The 18,148-nt window shown below is 45.9% G+C and overlaps 1 protein-coding gene across 1 annotated transcript in view; it reads left to right on the top strand.

Moving 5' to 3' along the window:
• CDH13 (cadherin 13, H-cadherin (heart)) overlaps positions 1 to 18,148 on the top strand; it is a 1,022,437-nt gene that overhangs the window by 753,900 nt on the left and 250,389 nt on the right. The window contains 1 exon segment of the mRNA NM_001109945.1: positions 8,502 to 8,680. Coding sequence (NP_001103415.1) covers positions 8,502 to 8,680 — 179 coding nt within the window.

Genomic DNA, 18,148 nt, shown 5'->3' with positions numbered 1-18,148 from the left:
CAACTCACAGTCTGGACCATAGCCTCTTTACTAAAGCAGGGTTCCAGTCCTGGCTCAAGGGATGACTTGCTATGCGGCCTTCTCAGTCTTTGCTTCCTCATCTGTAGAATGGACTTAACAATATGACATGCCTCCTAGGTTTATGGTAAGATCAAATCAGTTAGTGCATGACACCTCTATTGCATATTTGTATCATTGTGTCTCTACTCTCTCCTACTTTGTTGGGGCTGAGGCCACACAGGGCAACTTCCCTGTTCCAAAAAGGAGGAAGAAAAACGAAAGGTGAACAGTTATGAGGAGGTATGATTTGCTGGAAGCCACTAATAGGACAGTCTTACCATCTGATAGACACATTGCCTCTGGATTCAAGATGATTTAGGTGAATGGAAATCAATTTGGAAATGACAATGGATATGCCATTTTCTTACATTGTAATCTATCACCAGAGGCTATAGTCATAACATTTAGTTATTGTCTTTGCAAAAAAGAGTGACTTCTACCTATAGCCAGGATCAGAGGTTGAAAAGTAGTGAGCCTTGAACCAAGCCTATCATAATGTTTTGTTTGGTTTTTTAGTTCCACTCAGTGATCTTTTTTTTTAATTAAATTCGAACTAGTGTCCAACATGTAAATATTTTGACAGTTTATATGAAAACCCAATTCCTACCTTTTCTTAAAAATCAAAGTGTCTGGCTTCTCCGACTTGCATTACAGAAAAACAGGAATTACCTTGAACAAAAAGCAGCTGCCCCTTAGACAGGACATACATCCTCCAGTTTGCCACAATCCCTACCACTCCCAATTGAGTCAAAATCACTTTACTCATGTAAATAACTTGTGTGGACACTGGGTGGACATTTGAGCTTCTCACTCCTGGCCCAGCTCCCACGGCCTTACTCCAGGAATGGGGCTGGAGTCACATCTGCAGAGCAAGTGGGTGTGGGCTGCTGTCAGAAGAGAGGCCAAAGGTCATTGGCATCTTCATCAAAATTCACATTATCGAGAACTTTCTAGGTCTAAGGCATAGCCTGACCACCATATGAAAAAAGGGAGAGAGTCTTTGTGCTGGTGAATGACAATCCCTAGATAATTAGGGCCCAGAGGGACAGGGCTCCCTAAGCAGCAATGGTGACATAGCTAAATCTCCCAGGGCTTGGCCTTAGATCCAAGCCTGTTTCCCCTTCCCCCCTTCCCCAAAGTCAGAGTCAAAGCACCTCTTCTTTCCTCTCCTGAGGATCCGGACAGGGCTTTCTTTATCAGTGTCCTCGCTGCTAAAGCGAGAACCTGCCTTCTCCCACCCCACTGCCAGTAGAATGTTTTGGAGATAAGCAGAAAAACTTAAAGTGAATTATGAGGAGCAGTTTCCAAATGGACAGCCCCTCCAAAGAAGATAAAGCAGGTCTGAAATGCTAATGTATGTAGGTCAATGGGGAAAGAAGACATTATTCACGATTCTTTACACCTGTGAATTTTCAGAAAGGCATGCATGGCAGAGTGTGGGCTGCCTCTGGATACCTATCAGATTGGTTTGGTATCTTTTCTCAACTAATCTTTGACAGTTTCCCTATTTTTCCCCCGTGTACACAGAAACAAGTCCAGAGGAAGCTGATTCACGCACATGTGCGCACAACATAAGTTTCTAGGCTTATCTAAGGAAGAGAGAAATTGTTTCCTTCTGAGATTTTAATTACTCCCCACTTCTGTAGATGCTGGGTATGAGCCCCAGAACTAGTTATGAGTTGCACTCTAAGTGCTTGAGTCCCACAAGACATTTAGCTCATCACCATTGCGCACAGCAACGAGCCCCCACAGAACTGAGCTGCAAATTGCAGCAGTCAATAAAAGTAACAATAAAACTTAACATCTCGCAAGTATTTACCATTGCGTAGGCGCCGGACTTTCTCTTCCTCAATTTATACATTCTCACTAGAGACAGTACCCTCTCCAAGGGGGAGAAGACTGGTGTTTGGGGGAACATTAAAATATGAAATATTACAATGGTTTGTTGTCCTCAAAGGGCCACCATATGTAAATAGATATATCTATGGCCGGGGGGTGGCGGGTAGGAAAAAAATATCTGAGAAGATAATTGCTCAGTTGATCATGAAAAAATAAAGGTTGAAAGATGCTGCATTAATTCTTAACATACCAACAAGAGCTGCTTAAGGGAGATGCTATTTTGTAGGTGAAAAAGTGGAGATTTCACAAAGTAAAGGGATTTGCCCAAGGATGCCCAGATGGTTCCTAGTGGGGCCAGGATTTGAAACTAGACAGCCCACACCTCAGCGGTGCCTCTGCCACTGTTGGGCCTGTGTTTGCTCACCTGGTTCTCTCCTCCCTGTTAAGGACATTAGGAGAGAGCTGGGTTGTATCCATATAGTGCGGTTGGAAGCCAGTCTCAAATTGGTTGACCGGTGGTGAGTTGACCATCCAGGGCCACTGGAATCACACTGGCAACAGTCCTCACATCTGTGCTCTGACAGTCACAGCTACGAGATAGGTCTGTATCTGGAAGCAGAACGTGGCCTGAGGGTGCCACGCTTGTTCCAGTTTGCCCAGGGCTGTCCCGCAATGCCCTCAGCCCCAGGCACATGGGCTGGTTTATCATTTCACACCTAGAACACGGTTGGGGGTTTGGAATTAGGATGCCAGAACCCTTTCAACTTGAAGGGTTTCAAGAGACATTTAGTTTCAAATTAGCATCAGTTTGACTAGATATACCCCCAGGTATGTCTGTGCCCGTCTTGCCTAGCTGCCCACGTCAAGGTGCCAGTAGCCTAAATGCTTCTCTCCAGACATGGGAATACACAGGGAGGAGTGAGTTATGCTGTGCTGGATCTGTGGTCACATTCTCTCCTTGGTAACCTGTGAGGCTCAGGGCTGAGATAATTCAGTCACAGAGACCAGTTTGGGAGGCACTCTAATCCCCTACCACCTCACATGCGTTGGATGTTTCCAGAAGATGTGCCATTTTGCACATGGGGCCACCTGTCATCTCTGATCAGGCGTTTTTATATTTGGCACCCACCTGGAAAACATACAGTCACTTCAGCTGTGCTGTCCAAAATCTGGTGCCGAATAGACCTGGATGTCCACTTATTCTTCTAAGTGAATATAGGAACTTATAGGAATTTATAAGTTCACTTACAGGGACTTCATTTTTTAAAAAAGGGAGTCTGACACTTTTGATCATGGGAAAGACAATGCTTGGGATGAAAGGGGAGACATTTCGAGAGCAGAAGAATTTGCTCACCCGTGGCCCAGGGAGAGCTGTTCTTGGGAGCCTCCCACTCTTGATGCTGGCTGGCTTCTCCCAGAGATTGAAAAGAGCGTCTCCTTTCCAGATCCGCCCTCTGCTTCCCAGGAGAGGACACTGCCTGGATCACAGAGAAGCAAAACTTCACACACCAGCTTCAAGGTCATGACACCAGGTGGCCCATTTCTTTAATCAGAGAAATATAGCCACGAGGAAGGGGAAGTCTGGCCAAGACAAAACCCTCCTGCTTCTCAGCCTCTCATGCTGGCAGCCATGTCCTTGAGCAAAAGAAAATGATGGCCCAGCTTGAAGCTTTCAGCTAGCAGCCTGTAATTCTTTTATTTTGCTTTGGCAGGACCGCTGCTAGTTCATCTGGCTCTGGGAGCGACAGGGTGATTATCATTTATTTTGACACTCCTGAGAGTGTTGTGATGTGGGAAGACAGAGATGGACGTCGTGCAGGACCCACACGTGTGTCTGTCACATAATTATCATTCCCCACCATCGGGAAGCACACGTAGGCACAAGACAAGCACAGATAAGAAGCCACCAGGCTGCTGGAAATGAATGAGCCCTTCTTCTCGAGTCAAAGACGTAGGCTTGGACAAGGTTAAGGCACAGGTGCCATCCATAGGCACCAGAATAACCATCCTGGTGCCTACCTGCTGGACATCAGCCCTGGGTTTGGAATTGGTGTATGACTGCTGAATCCAGGTCCAACAAGAGCCTCTAGGTGGGGAAAGAGCTCAGAGGTAGTAGGGAAGCATGCCTGGTTACGTAAAATATCCAGTGTTGCTGAAGCCCAGTGTCTGTCTGTACACAGGCACCAAACTGAATCTTGGGAGAGAGAGTTTTGGGTGAAGCAGAAAAGAATAGCTGTACTGCTTTGCCAGGTAAAAGCGGCCACAGCAGGCTACTGCCCTCAAGACTGTCTGAGTGTCTGGCCCTGCTCCTTGAACCATTACCATAAGACTCCTCACGACGAGGGTATGTGGCTTTCTTCTGAGTGGTTGCTGATGAGGTCCAGAAATCTCGAGCTCAGCCCGAAGTTGCCATCCTCCGCCTGGGTGGAGTCTTAGTCCTGCAGAAGAATTCAAAGGTATTGTTTATGTCTATTCCTTGAGGAGGAAGCAGGACCCTGACCCACGGCTGCACTGCTGCCTCTTGACTGCTCCTCCCTGTCTCTGTGTTCCATCCCTTCCCTGGTTAACAACTGTCCAGGGCTGCCCTTTGGAACTCAGGGAAGGTCAAGGAGGCCAAACAAAGCCAATTTCCTACAAACCAGAAACACAGAAAGGATTTGTACTGGAGCTCCACAGGATCCTGCTTGGTTTCACAGGCAATGCTGTCTCTTCTTCTCAGTAAGAAGTTATCACAGCTTCTGGTCACTGTGGACTAAGGCAAAGCTCAGTGAACTTCAAGAACTCAAGTCCTAAAAGAACAGTGATGGAGGATCTATTGCATGTCAGCTCCTGAGCTTAGAAGATGAACGAAACACAGTCTGTGCTACCCGAGAGCTAAATTTAGGACCCTACGGCCCATTTCGTAAAGATATCCTAAAAATGAAGAGGTTCCCTCCTCAGAGAAGTTTGGGAAACGCTGCAGATTCTATTCTCTCTTGCAGATGTACAGTATGCATTTGCTTATTAAGGACACTAGGAAGTCCTCCAGGAGGGAATCCTGCGTAACTGTGCCTCCTGCCTCTTTCCCAAATGTGTTTGTCTGCTGAGCCCATGGAACCAGAGTCCCCTGGAAACAATTTAGGAAATGCTGGTTTAGAAGGCTTGTCCAGCCATTGCAGAACTGGAGGCCTGAAAATCATGATCCAGCCCCCAGTGGAGGAGCTGGAAAGGGCAGGGCGTTGGGCTCACCAGATAATCTGGGACTTAGGATAGAGCCCTGACCCCAGAAGAAGAGCAGAGTACCTACCATGTGGAGAAGCAGCTGCAGCTACACAGTGTCAGTGTGTGTGAGCGTCTGTGTGTGTACATGTTAGTGCAGATTTGTGATCTCCACAGCAGAAACCCAAATGGGACAAGACGGAAGGGAGACAGGGAGTCTGGGCAACTCAGCAATGATGGGTTCCAGGGCTCATCCTGCCATGCCAGGTACCTGTTTCTATGGATGACTTAACTCTCAACTCCTTTGTCGGAGGCCATTGCCTGCACCACCATGATGGGCTCAGAGCTCAGGGCAGTTCTGATGGTAAAAGACATTCTCCCCGGGACACCAATGTACTAGCCACTGCATCACTTTATTTACCGTATCACCCCATCCCTCAAATCCTTACAGTGACCAAAGAGAAAGTGTCACTAATAGCCTTATGTTAGGAGGGAGCGAATGGGGAAACTGAGGTTCAGGGAGGGCTGATTAACTTGCCCAAGTTCACAGAGTTACTTTAGACTTGAACCTAGATGTCACCCCAAGGTCATTATCGTCAATGCTGCAAACCTATTCAGATAACTTAAGCAATGCTTATTCTTCACTGAGCTGAGGCTCAGAAGTAAACCCAGGCCTGTGTTCAAGGCTGGGTGAAGACAAAGATCAAGTTCACTGGCTCCCTAACAATTCACTGAAATAAAAAAAACTTTTTCTGTAGCCATGGGAATACTCCAGGTTTTATCATACCATGTTATCACATCTGTAAAAAAGAATAACCCAAAATGACATTATTAATGAATATGCTCTGAGAAACAAAACCCATCCACCTGAGAGGTCTTTTTTTTCCTTCCTGTGAAGCCATGGCAGTCACGGCTGTGATGACTTCGGTGTGAGACTTTCTTTTGCTTATTCATCTCTGACTTCAGTTAAAGGCGGATTAAATAGGGCACAGAGTCCATCTGCCAAGCGATCATTAGGCACTCACAGAGTGCAGGGTGCCGGGTCATGCGTGTTTAGTCATGCGTGTGGAATCCATGGTCTGAAGGCCTCCTTCCAGGCCTTTGCCCACCCGGAGCTCACTTCACACAGCCTGGGGTGAGATGCAGGCCTGGAAGCTGCGTCTGATTTCTGGTGGAGACACTCAAGCAGGCCTGTTTCCCTAGACCAGGAAGGCAAGTGAATGCCCCCTTCACACTCACGCTGACAGAACGGGAGTGGCTGCCTGGCCCACCAGGCAGAGGAAGAACCTGGACTCTGGGGTGGCTCAGCGGGAGACGGCACAGAAAGCAAATGGCTTGCTAACATCTTCCAAAGCACAGGGCAAAGAAGGGGACTTCACATGCCCAGAATTTTCTATTCTTGAACTGACCCATGAGCCCTGCCCTGTGACGGTTTCATAAAGAAACAGAGGAGGGCAAAGACACAACAGTAGAATATGTGTCTGGATGTATCTGGCTTAATGGCCATAGTGGAGAAATTAACTGAGACTCCTTAACACATTGGTGAAATTGACCGAGACCATTTAACAAATCGATCCAACCTCAGGATGGTCCAATCCCCTTTGGTTACCTGATCATTCAGACCGTATAGCTGCCCATCTGATTCCTCTTATGGGAAAGAATAAACTGGCTTTGATGGTTTGAGAAGCACTGTTATAAAAGGGAAAGGAATGCCAGGGTGGTGGCTACGCTAAGTGAATTCTGTCTTTCCCTTCAGCTTGAATAATTTCTGTGTATAAATATTCCTGCTGGGATCTATAGGTCTGCTGCGTCCATCTCTTACCACTTAGCTCACGTGTTGTGGGCCCCGAAGATTCCAAATCAGAAGGCAGGGCCTTATATTCATAGAAGAATAAACTGCTGTGAAAAATCATGGTTGGACAGGTCGCCCTGGGCCAAATATGGTGGCTCACAGTTGTCAGGATCAGCAGGCAAATGTGCGTGATTGTGCACATGCTTCTGTTGATATTCACGATTATGATCCCTTGACCTTATATTTTTATCGCAGACACAACACGCTCTCCCTGTGCAAATGCTCAGAACATTACAAATTGGGCCAATGTCTTCCCTCATCACCCACCGTTAATCCCAGCACCCTCTCCTTTCCCAGATTCAACCACCAGAGCCTGTGTGAGGTTTACCCTTATAGACCTTTCTCTGTGCATTTATGGGCATTAACTGTACCTGAAAAAAATATGTGCATAAAATTTGTGGAATTTTATGCATGCAAATAGGTTCACAAAAATGATACTGTACTAAGGAGACCATTCCCCAACCTGATCTTTTTCAATCTTGGAAAGCCCTCCATGTTAGAACACGTTTGATCTTTTCTAACTGCTGCAAAATATCTCACAGTGTGGGGATACCACCCTTTTAGCAATTCCTCTGTTGGTGGTCATTTAGGCTGTTTCCAGATGTTTCGCCGTAGCAGGGACTCCTCCATGAAGACCCCTGCCGAAACCTCTTGTTGACACATGCGAGTGTATTTTGAGGGTAGAGGCCGAAAGAGTGAATGCATTTTTTTTTTTTTTAAGAGTTGCTATTCACCTGTCTTCAGGAGTGGCTAGTGCCATCTGCCATGCGTATCAGCTGTGTGTGAGCGAGACCTGACACCCTTCTTGACCTTGTTATAATCAAATAGTCCGCGTCACCCTTATCTCTATATCGTCTTTGTCCCTATGGTGCCAAAATCATCAGGGCCGTGCCGAGGATGCTCATGTAACACTTGCTTCCGTTCCCTCTGACTGGAATTGACCAGAATACCTTTCTCTCCAAGGTCCCCCCTCCTTCCCCCGCTTCCACCCACTCACCCCTCTGGCATCTGCACTGGGAACCTTCCCTGAGCCCCTGGTAGATGATGCTCCTCCATGTTTTCATCGCCCACCCTCCCTCCGGACATGCAGAGCTTTTTTATTTTTATAACGCTATCATTTCCAGTTACCTCTAACCTGCCAGACACCAGACTGTGCCCTCATTGCACCACTATTTCCCCATTGCCCACCCAGGGTCGCCCATGTGGTAGGCATTCAATAAGAGCTTTTGAAATGAAGGGACGCTGTCACACGGCCACATCCACGATGGAATGAAACCCGTGGAAATAAACAGCATATCAGCAGAAGGAAAAATTAAGCTGTCAATCTGCTGAACAGCAAAGATTTCTTTCCTTCGGGTCTTTTTACATGAGGGAGCCGAGAGGGAGGGGAAAGGAGAGCTAAAGCCTAATGGGGTCAGGGAAGGGCTGTGCTTTTTTAATTTGGAAGGTGGCTGACACATCAGTCCATGGCCATTGCCCAGGTGGAGGGAGGGGCTCTGCCCATCACGGTCCCCCAAGTGACCATCTCCTGCTCTCTGTCCTGTCCCCTCAGGGACCACGGTGATGCGGATAACAGCCTTTGACGCGGACGACCCAGCCACGGATAACGCCCTCCTGCGCTATAACATCCGGCAGCAGACGCCTGACAGGCCGTCTCCCAACATGTTCTACATCGATCCTGAGAAAGGAGACATTGTCACCGTCGTGTCACCTGCACTGCTGGACCGGGAGGTGAGCAGGACAGCACACAACTTCTTTTTCATGAAAATCGAATTGCGGCTTTTACACTAGGGAAGCTGTGGGGCTTCAGTCAATGGCATTTTATATCGTAGGCATGGAAGTGAGATATTTACACATGGCTGGATGGGGAGAATCTGTACTGGGAGATGGGATGTTATGTGACCCCAGAAACACACACTGGCAAAGCCCTATCCTTTGTAGGTGTTTGTATTCATTCCCAAGCCAAGTCTAGTTGATTTGCAGTGTTGCGTTAATTTCTGCTGTACAGCAGAGTCATTCAGTTATTTGAGGCTCCTGGGGTTGTGGGCTGCTGTTTCCTCGCCTTCCTGCTGGGGCTTGAGGGTGGAGGGAAGTGACTCTCTGAGGGGGCTGATCCTCTTCTGGTCGCAGAGCTGGGTGGTGTCCACTGACTTCTTGCTCAAACCTCTGCGGCCTGGGCCCGTGTGCCCCGCAAGCCTCTCCGTGCATCTCCGCTCTCGTCCCATGGGGCCGTCTCTGTGAAACCTCGCCCAGCTTCCAGGTCACATGTCACAAACAGGTGCCCCGCCGGCTGCAGTCACCCACATGCCTGCTCTTTGGTTTGGCCCACGGTGTTGTAAACTTTCACATTAGTTGCCGTATCAAAATACTTTGATTTCATGTTTCTTTTTTATTTGAATTCCAATTTCCAGCCTTTCTGAAAAGCAGAAAGGCTGGAAAGTGGGGGCCCACTTTCCACGTGGATGATCAGTCATCAGCAATAGTCAATGAAGCTGGTAGCAGCTGTCCCACTTAGGGGGCATGTGCTCCTGCCCTGCTTACGTCCGCATAAGACGTAACACATACCCCCAGCCAGGGCCTGTCTCCTGAGTTCCAGGTCCCCCCTGTGGCTCCTCGCAGGTTATCTCCCATGAGTGAGCCTCTCGGCCCTTCACACAGCACAGAAGCCCACTGAGGGATCCTCCCCCTCCATCCCCACCCCCGCACACATCTGCCCCCACCCTGGGAGTCCTCATCCCCAGCAGGACATCATCCCTCACACCTGTCCCCTTGCAGTTACCCTTGACCTTCGGCTCCAGGTGAGTGCTGGGCGTCCCTACGGGGCCCTTTGCATTTTCTTCTCGGTGCTTTTGATTAAAAAAGATGCCTGCGTCAGAAATGCCTTCTGCTCTCCTCTCTGCTTTTCTACTTCTCCCATGATGCTGGGTTGGACCCGCTCTCTCTAGGAAGACGTCCTCCTGCCCCGAGTCTTCGCCAGCCTCGTTCCTCCTCCAGTCTCTGACAGCACCTTCCTGCAGCCCTCACGTGGCATCTGTCACATGCTCTTTATGCTGTCATTTGTCCTTTAAAGAATATCCCCCCGCCCCCGCTCTTCGTCTTGACCTGACATAGTAACCACTAGTTACATGGGGTTATTTACATTTTAATCTACATTATTGAAATTAAAATGTAAAATTCAGTTTCTCAGTCAGATCAGCCCCATCTCAAGTGCTCTATTGCCCCAGGTGGCTAGTGGCTTTTATGCTGGTCAGGATGGAGCTAGGCTATTACCGTCATCACAGAAAGTTCCAGTGGGCAGTGCTGGCCTAGATAGTAAACCTCTTGAGAACAGAGATTGTCACTAAATGCATGTTTGTTTGCCTGCTGCCTCACACAGCTTGGGCACTCCTTAAAATCCTAATTATGCATTTGTTGGCGTACAGGCAAGAATGAGTTGGAAATGACACTAAGATTTTACATGTGAAGGGTGGGGAGCAGTAGCCGGAAATGGTAAATTATTGGAAGGGAGGGAGAGCATGAAATTTGCATTCTGTGATTGTCACTTGGAAATGTAATCATTTCTCATTAAAAATATCAAGCAGGAAAAAAAGAACATATCAGGTCCATTTCCTTCGTTTTATCTCTCATTCTCTTTCCAAACGTCCCTATTTTGATGACTGCTTGACTGATGTATTATCTTCTTCAGAGGCAAGTAATGACTTTACAATTCTCTCTTTATTCCCTGCCCAGCACACATGTGCATGTTTGCACGTGCCTGCGCACGTGTACACACACACACACACACACGCACACACGCGCGCGCACACACACACACACACACACACACACACCAGTTTTCCCATAATCCTTAATTCGCCCAAAGGTACTTACAGATACGTCTTACAAGAGAAAGATGAAATGCAGTTTTGATATTTCTATCTCAGCTTTTCTTTTTACTGGTAGGAAATGTTTTATTAAGTCCCTCTTTACAAGCCAAAAATGATAACATAGATTATTCCATTTTTAAGGTTTATTTGGGGGACAGAAGTGTCTCAAGCTCATGATATTGTCATTTGGGTATTTGTTAAGTTTCAGTATGTATGTAATTATGAGAGTTGAATTAAGTCTTTCTAGCCACAATACATAAAGAACACCAAAAACACACACAAACAACAAGAAAAACAACAGTGCAATTTAACCCAAATTGGAAAATCAATGAAAATGAATGAAGAGTATCACTTTTCTGTGAGGGTTCCCGAGTTCAGTGCTGACCCAGGCAACACTGGTCCAATCTGAAGGAAAGAAATATCCCTGAATTTAGGCAAGCCACGTCTGTTTACTAGAGCTGTGCTAAGCGTCTCTTAGGCAAATTTGCTGAATGAGCGAAATGTGACTCTTAAGTTATTCATCTTTAAAGGGACAAAACTTGCACATCGGACTTCCTATTAATGTTTTCCAGTTCCAGTGTGTTCATCTCACCTTTCCTTTCCTAAAACTCACACGCATGTGACAAGTTCCTGCCGAAGGATTATGGAATTGTTAGTTATCATTTCGGAAAAACTCCTAAGTAGGCATTCTATCTTAGGTGTGGTTTTATTTTTTTATAATGATTTTTATTTTTCCATTATACCTGGTTTACATTGTTCTGTCAGTTTTCTACTGTACAGCAAGGTGACCAAGTTACACATACATGTATATATTCTTTTTTCTCGCATTGTCATGCTCCATCATAAGTGCCTAGTCCTAGTTCCCAGTGCTATACAGCAGGATCTCATTGCTTCTGCATTCCAAAGGCAATAGTTTGCATCTTTGAACCCCAGACTCCCAGTCCATCCCACTCCCTCCCCCTCCCCCTTGGCAACCACAAGTCTCTTCTCCATGTCCATGATTTTCTTTTCTGTGGAAAGGTTCATTTGTGTGTATATTAGATTTCAGATATAACTGATGTCATATGGTATTTATCTTTCTCTTTCTGACTTACTTCACTTAGTATGAGAGTCTCTAGTTCCATCCATGTTGCTACAAATGGCATTATTTCATTCTTTTTTATGGCTGAGTAGTATTCCATTGTGTATATATACCACATCTTTTTTTTTTTTTTTTCATAGTGTGCATTTATTTTGGTATTAGAAGACAGAAGGCTGGAGATAGAATGGTTTCCAACCAACTTGGTTACTTGCTTCTTGCAGTACGCCAATCATGACTCTGGTTGTGGTGAAGGAAGTACAGTGTTTATTGCAAGAGTCTAGGCAGGGTTCAAATACTGAACTCCTGATGGCTTTCATGGAAAGTTTTAAAGAAAGAGAGAGGGGTTGTGGGTGTGTGATCAGCTAGTGGACAGTCTTCTGATTGTTGTGTGAGTAATCAGGAGTCACATCATCAGTTTTCTGGTCCAGCTGCCTGGTCTCTGTGCTTGTAACATATAGTAACTTCTTCTCCTGGGTGGGGTGGGTTCAGTATCTGCAAACAGCTCAAGATATGGCTTAGATATTATCTATGCCTTGAGGATGAACAAATGATTCTTGATTTTGTTAATGGCTAAAATATTGTCATTTTGTCTTGCTTGATTGTTTTCCTTTCTTTCTGCATTTTTTCTTCTTTGATTAAATATACCCTTTGGAATGCATAAAGGCCTAGGAGGCTAAAGTTTTTCTACAAACAAGAGGCAGACAGAGGATGTGGGGGAGTCTGTTTTAGCAAGGCCCCATGGGGTCCTGCTTGGTTACGGTGGGGGTGGGAAAAAACAAGGTATGGAAACTATTAGAAGGCCTTGATATAATCCAGGTTTGGGAGATACGTGATTGGACCAGGAGTGTGGGTGGAAAAAGAAATTAAAAGGATGAAATGGTGATGGGGACCGGGTGCAGTGCTGCCCTTGATTCCAGGTAGTTTAGGGACAGGTGAGTTCCCTGCATTAGATCATTTGGCCCTCACAGCAGCTCCAGAGGCAGGTGGTATTACTCCCATTTTACAGATGAGGACGAAACTTCAGGAAGATAGTTAATGTGGATGAATAAGTGCTGCAGTAGGCATTTGAGCCCACAGCTGATTTTTCTCAGCTTCCTCCCTTTAAGGGGAAATAATGTCGGCTGGTAATAAAGTAGCCCTGCTGATAAGGTACAGAGACTTGTTCACTTAGTAAATGATGAAGACATGGGGAGAAATCAACTCTCCGAGGATGCAGCCATGTAAGAGAGGAGGCAGAGGGTTTGTGTCTGAATGTTAAAGATCACTGAGAAGAATGGAGCAAGTGGAAGAAGCTTCCAGAAGGAAACAGGTCAGAGGCTGGGGATTGAACCTGGAACCCCGTGTCACCACAGCCCTGGGGCAGAGGATGGTCTGTGATTCTAAATGAAACTGCAGATGAATTACCAGGTGGAAAAGGGCAGCACATGACGTGTGCTGGTGTCCTTAGTAACCCTCCCCAAACTACGGCAGAGGGTGTGTGTGAAGGTGACTGGTGCTGAGGGTAGGAGGCTGTGGGAATGCCGACAGGGTGGGGAGAGGAAGCAGGTCTAGGGGAGTGCAGCTGCTGATCATTTACTGGCACTGTGGTGCACTTTCTGAACCAGCTGGGGCCGGGATCAAGGGAGGCTGGGTGATGGAGAGAGATGGGGTCAGACAGCTGCAGTGCTAAAGAGACGCTGATAGTCTTCTGGAGCTCAGCAAGTGAAAAACTATAACATAGTGTAGAGGACAGACATGGCAACTTTTCATCAGCAGGTAATGAGCAGAAGGACAAGTAGCTTCTGGACCCGCTTTCTAGCTTGCTCTCCACTGGACTATAATTTCTTATAATCATTGTCATGACTTTGCTTTTCTGTTTGCTATTTATGTTGCAATGAAAATACTGTGCTGCATGTGTCTTTTCAAGGAAAATTTTGTCTGGATATATGCCCAAGAGCAGGATTGCTGGGTCACATGGTAGTTCTATGTATAGTTTTCTAAGGTACCTCCATACTGTTTTCCATAGTGGTTGTACCAATTTACATTCCCACAACAGTGCAGGAGGTTCCCTTTTATCCACACCCTCTCCAGCATTTGTTATTTGTGGACTTATTCATGATGGCCAGTCTGACAGGTGTGAGGTGGTATTCTTTCTGGTTTTAAAAGTCAACTCTAGACCTAAGCAGATTTATGCACCATTCATTTTTAAGAAGATATTCCAGTGGAACCCCTATAAAATTTGTTGTGATTCAAACCAACATTAAGCATAATTACCATGCATTCACTCACAGTATCTCAAATAGCATGTTTGAGCATTGACTGGTGTGAGTGTAAACAAATGGGTCAAGGACTCCTTCTAGATCTGGGGCCAGAAAAACCTGAGATTTTTCAAATGGTTTGTTCCCAGCTTGCCCCCACTTTGTGGGAGTAGAGGGTCCAGAAGTCCAAGGGTTGACCTGAGCTCAGTTGATGCGATGTAAAATTTTCATTTTTATTTTCTATCCAGTACATTCCCAGGGAGGACCCAGCAGGACCTAAAGGGGAGGTGACAGAAGACTTCCAAGAATGCCAGTCAATGCTTTCTAATGCTACACTTTCTACTTCCTGGGCTGTCTTAAGTGGGGCCAAAGGAGGCAGGTGCCCTCACTGATCTGCTCCTCTCCACGCTCCGAGGCAGAAAGGGATTGTGTCGGCTTGTTCTTTCACATATTCTCAGTTCTTAGCTTGTGTGAGGTGCTCAAAAAAATCTTTGTTGAGAGCTGAGCAGAAGGAAGGATGTGGGGAAGAGAGAGAGGCAGGCAGCACGAGGTGTGTGATACCTCCGGGCATAAAGGCCGCTGTCTGATAATATGATCTTTTATTTCCCAGTGTGTTTGGGGTGCAGCAGCCTCTGGACCCATAACTGACCCCCTCATGGCCCTTCATAGCCACCATCAGCCGCCGACCTGGCTTAAATTCTACAGGCCAACCTTGCCCAGTATGTGGCATCTGCCCAGTGAGTGGGCTGAGAATGTTACTGAATACAAGTTCATGTGCCCGAGGCACAGTGAGGCCAAAGAACTGAAATATTGGAGTTTGGAGCAGAGGAAGGTTTATTGCAGGGCCATGCAAGGAAATAGTTCATGCTGAAAAAAACCTCAAACCTCTCAAAGGGTTTCAGCAAAGCTCTTTTAGAGGCAATGTGAGGGCATGGTTAGTTGGTGTTGGAATCCTTTGTTCTTGCATCAGGCCAGAAAGGTCAGGTCTTAACGTTCCTATAAGGCTCCAACAAGACAAGGGTTATTCTCTGTTTTGTAACTTTATATCCATATATGAATGAAGTCTTACAGGTCAGAGCCTTGAGAAGAGGCTGTCCTTTATATTTCGGTCAACATTCTTTTACAAAAGCCGCAGAGCTAGCATGACTAAGCACAGGCAACAGAACAGATCTAATATGGAGTCACATTTGTTCTTCTGTTTACCAGAAGAGAGTTCTTCCTTAGATGTTCTTCCTTAACTGAATGTGACCTTGGGAGAACACCAGACCATATGGAAAATGATATGGACTGTGGAATTGACAGTGTGTCAGTCCCTGCTTCCCATTCTGGCCAAGGTTAACTCCCTGGCTTCCCCCAAAACCGCGCATTTGCAAGCACATGATTTAGGAATCACTGGGGCAGCACGGTCAACTGAGGGCCTGCTTTAAACAGTGGGTCCCCAGTCATTTTTAGCCTGGAAAAGAGGGGCTCAGGGGGTACAGGAGGGCTTTCTTCCTGTTGAAGGAGGGCTGGTCTTTGGAAAGAGGGAGTAGATCTGCTCTGCTTGGTCCCCAAAAGGTGAGGAGTGGAATCAACTAGGACAGTGGTTCTCAAACTTTGCTGAAGAGCTTTAGAAGCATCCGTGCTCCAGCCAAAGCTGGATCCACAAAATCAGTCTTTGGGGCAGAAAACAGGCCTCAGTAGTTAAAAACAAATCCAAAAAAACCCCACAGGTGATTCAGTGAGTTGCATTTGCCTTTGGAGACCATGTACCAGTGTACCTGACTCAGAAGGGGGATCTGGGATCAGAACCCTGGCCGCCATCATTTATTTAGTTTTTTAACCGAAGTGAGTGTATTAATGAATGAAGTACCACAAGCCAGGGAGGTGGCTTAGACAAATTTATCCTCTCACAGCTCCGAAGGTCAAAAGTCTGAAATCAGTGTATCAGCAGGGGGCGCTCTCCGAGGGCTCCAGGGGAGAATCCTTCCTTGTGTTTTCTAGCTTCTGGTGGTTGCCAGCAGTCTGGGGCATCGCTTGGCTTGTAGTCACATCATTCCAATCTCCACCTCCACTTTCTTCTGACAGTGTATCTTCACCTTGTCTCCCCTCTATGTGTGTCCGTGCCTTCCTATAAGACACTAGCCATACTGAATTAGGACCCACCCTAATGACTTCATTTTGCTTGATCACAACTGCAAAGACCCTATTTCCAAATAAGGTCACATTCACAGGTACTAGGGATTAGGACTCAGCCAGTCTTTCGGGGGGACGTACTTCATCCCAGAACAATAAATGATTTGACCTCTCCACACCTTGGTTATTCACCTAAAAAATGGGAATAACAGTACCTACCTCAAATGGGTAGTTGGTGAGGATCAGATATGTCACAATGTGTAAAGCACATTTTCTATTCTAGATAAACAAAAGTATCGTCATTTTCATTACTGATTTAGTTGCAAAATATGAGTGGTTAGTTAGTTCCCCGTTGTGAAATACAGTCAAACGTAGATGTCCCTTTGCAGGATGTAAATGAAGGGGTTCAGGTAACCAGTAAAGGTTATATTTTTAATGTCTTTTCCAACCTTGAGACTATGGTTGTTAAAAATATTTATTGAATACCTTCAGTGTGTAATTCATTCTGCAGGATGCTGCCTGGGAATGCCAGTTCCCCACCTGACCAGCTCTGTGACCTTGGGCGAATCAGTTAACCTTTCAGAGCCCATTTCCTAATCAGTAATCACTGGAATGACATCTGCACTGCCAACTATCACCCTCTCCCCTTTTGCAAACAGCAAAGCATTAGAGGAGCAGTCATTACCATGTGTCCCGCTTCCTGTGACTGCTGACTCAGGCTCCAGTTCCCATCAACTACTGCTGAGAGCTTTACCTACTGTTTCTCCCCACATATCACAGGCATGGGAAGTCTCCCCAAATTGTGCAGAGCATGTTCACTTTATTCTGTGAGTCTTACTTCTTCACTTTCGCTAATGCTGGGCTGGGTTTTATTGCAATTCCTTGGATTCACAGCTGGGTCATGAGAACAGATGCAGGGACCATGTATTGTCCTTGCCTTATCGTAAGTTCATTACATCAAATATGACTTGGGAATGTGGTGTATCTTCCACTACGAGCTCTTCTGATTACTTTTTCGGGAAACCATACCACAATGTACACCTTCCAAAGAAAGATCTTGAATTTTTTGTCCCCTCTCTATATTCCCATTGCCAAACCTAGTGCCAGGTAAATAATAGAGACTCAGTAAAGATTTGTTGCATGTATGTATGGATGTATGGATGGATGGATGGGTGGACGGATAGATAAAGGGATAGACAAGGATGGAGGGATAGACGGATGAACAGTTGAATGGTGGGATGGATAAAGGGATGGATGGATGGCTTATATTCCTTAAATTTGTATTCATGAGTAAATAGCAAATAGATTATCTCAGAACTTGTTGCAAGTTCCACATCCTAGCATGGGTAATAAGTAAGTAAGTAAAAAAATAAACAAATAATATAATGATTTTATTTTAGTTGAGAGCTTACTCTTGCCCTTGTGTAATCATCCAGTAATCTAATTTATTCACCTTATGTGGACCCTTTGGGAGGAACTGCACTAGGCTCTCAGAACACCTCGGTAAACAGCGCGGTCATGAGGCTCTGGGTCTCTTGCTTAAATGTCTGGCGGAAATAAGAACCATATATCCTACTAAATGAAATTGGGTTCATCGGGGGCACCGCTTTATTCTTCTCTATAACTGTACTCAGCCTCTCATCTGACAGCTCCGTCTACGTTTTTAAACTATGTCTGGCTGCACTACAATGTAAAATCAGATAAAGGTCCCTAACATTTGATAAATGGTTTCTTTAGTTGACCATCCTGGCTGCTAGACTGAAGTTCATCAGCTGAAATCTGCCAACTTTTCTGAACACAGCCCCAATCTGCAACTACTCAGGGTAGTTAATGGTCAGTTTAAGGGAGTTGTTTTCTTTTTGTTTCCGTTTCTTTCTTTCTTTCTTTCTTTCTTTCTTTC

The sequence above is a fragment of the Sus scrofa genome, chromosome 6 (assembly GCF_000003025.6).
Source record: "Sus scrofa isolate TJ Tabasco breed Duroc chromosome 6, Sscrofa11.1, whole genome shotgun sequence".
NCBI classification, from domain to species: Eukaryota; Metazoa; Chordata; class Mammalia; order Artiodactyla; family Suidae; genus Sus; species Sus scrofa.
The sequence above is the reverse complement of the archived record's forward strand: the minus strand, read 5'-3'. Positions and strand labels throughout refer to the sequence as shown.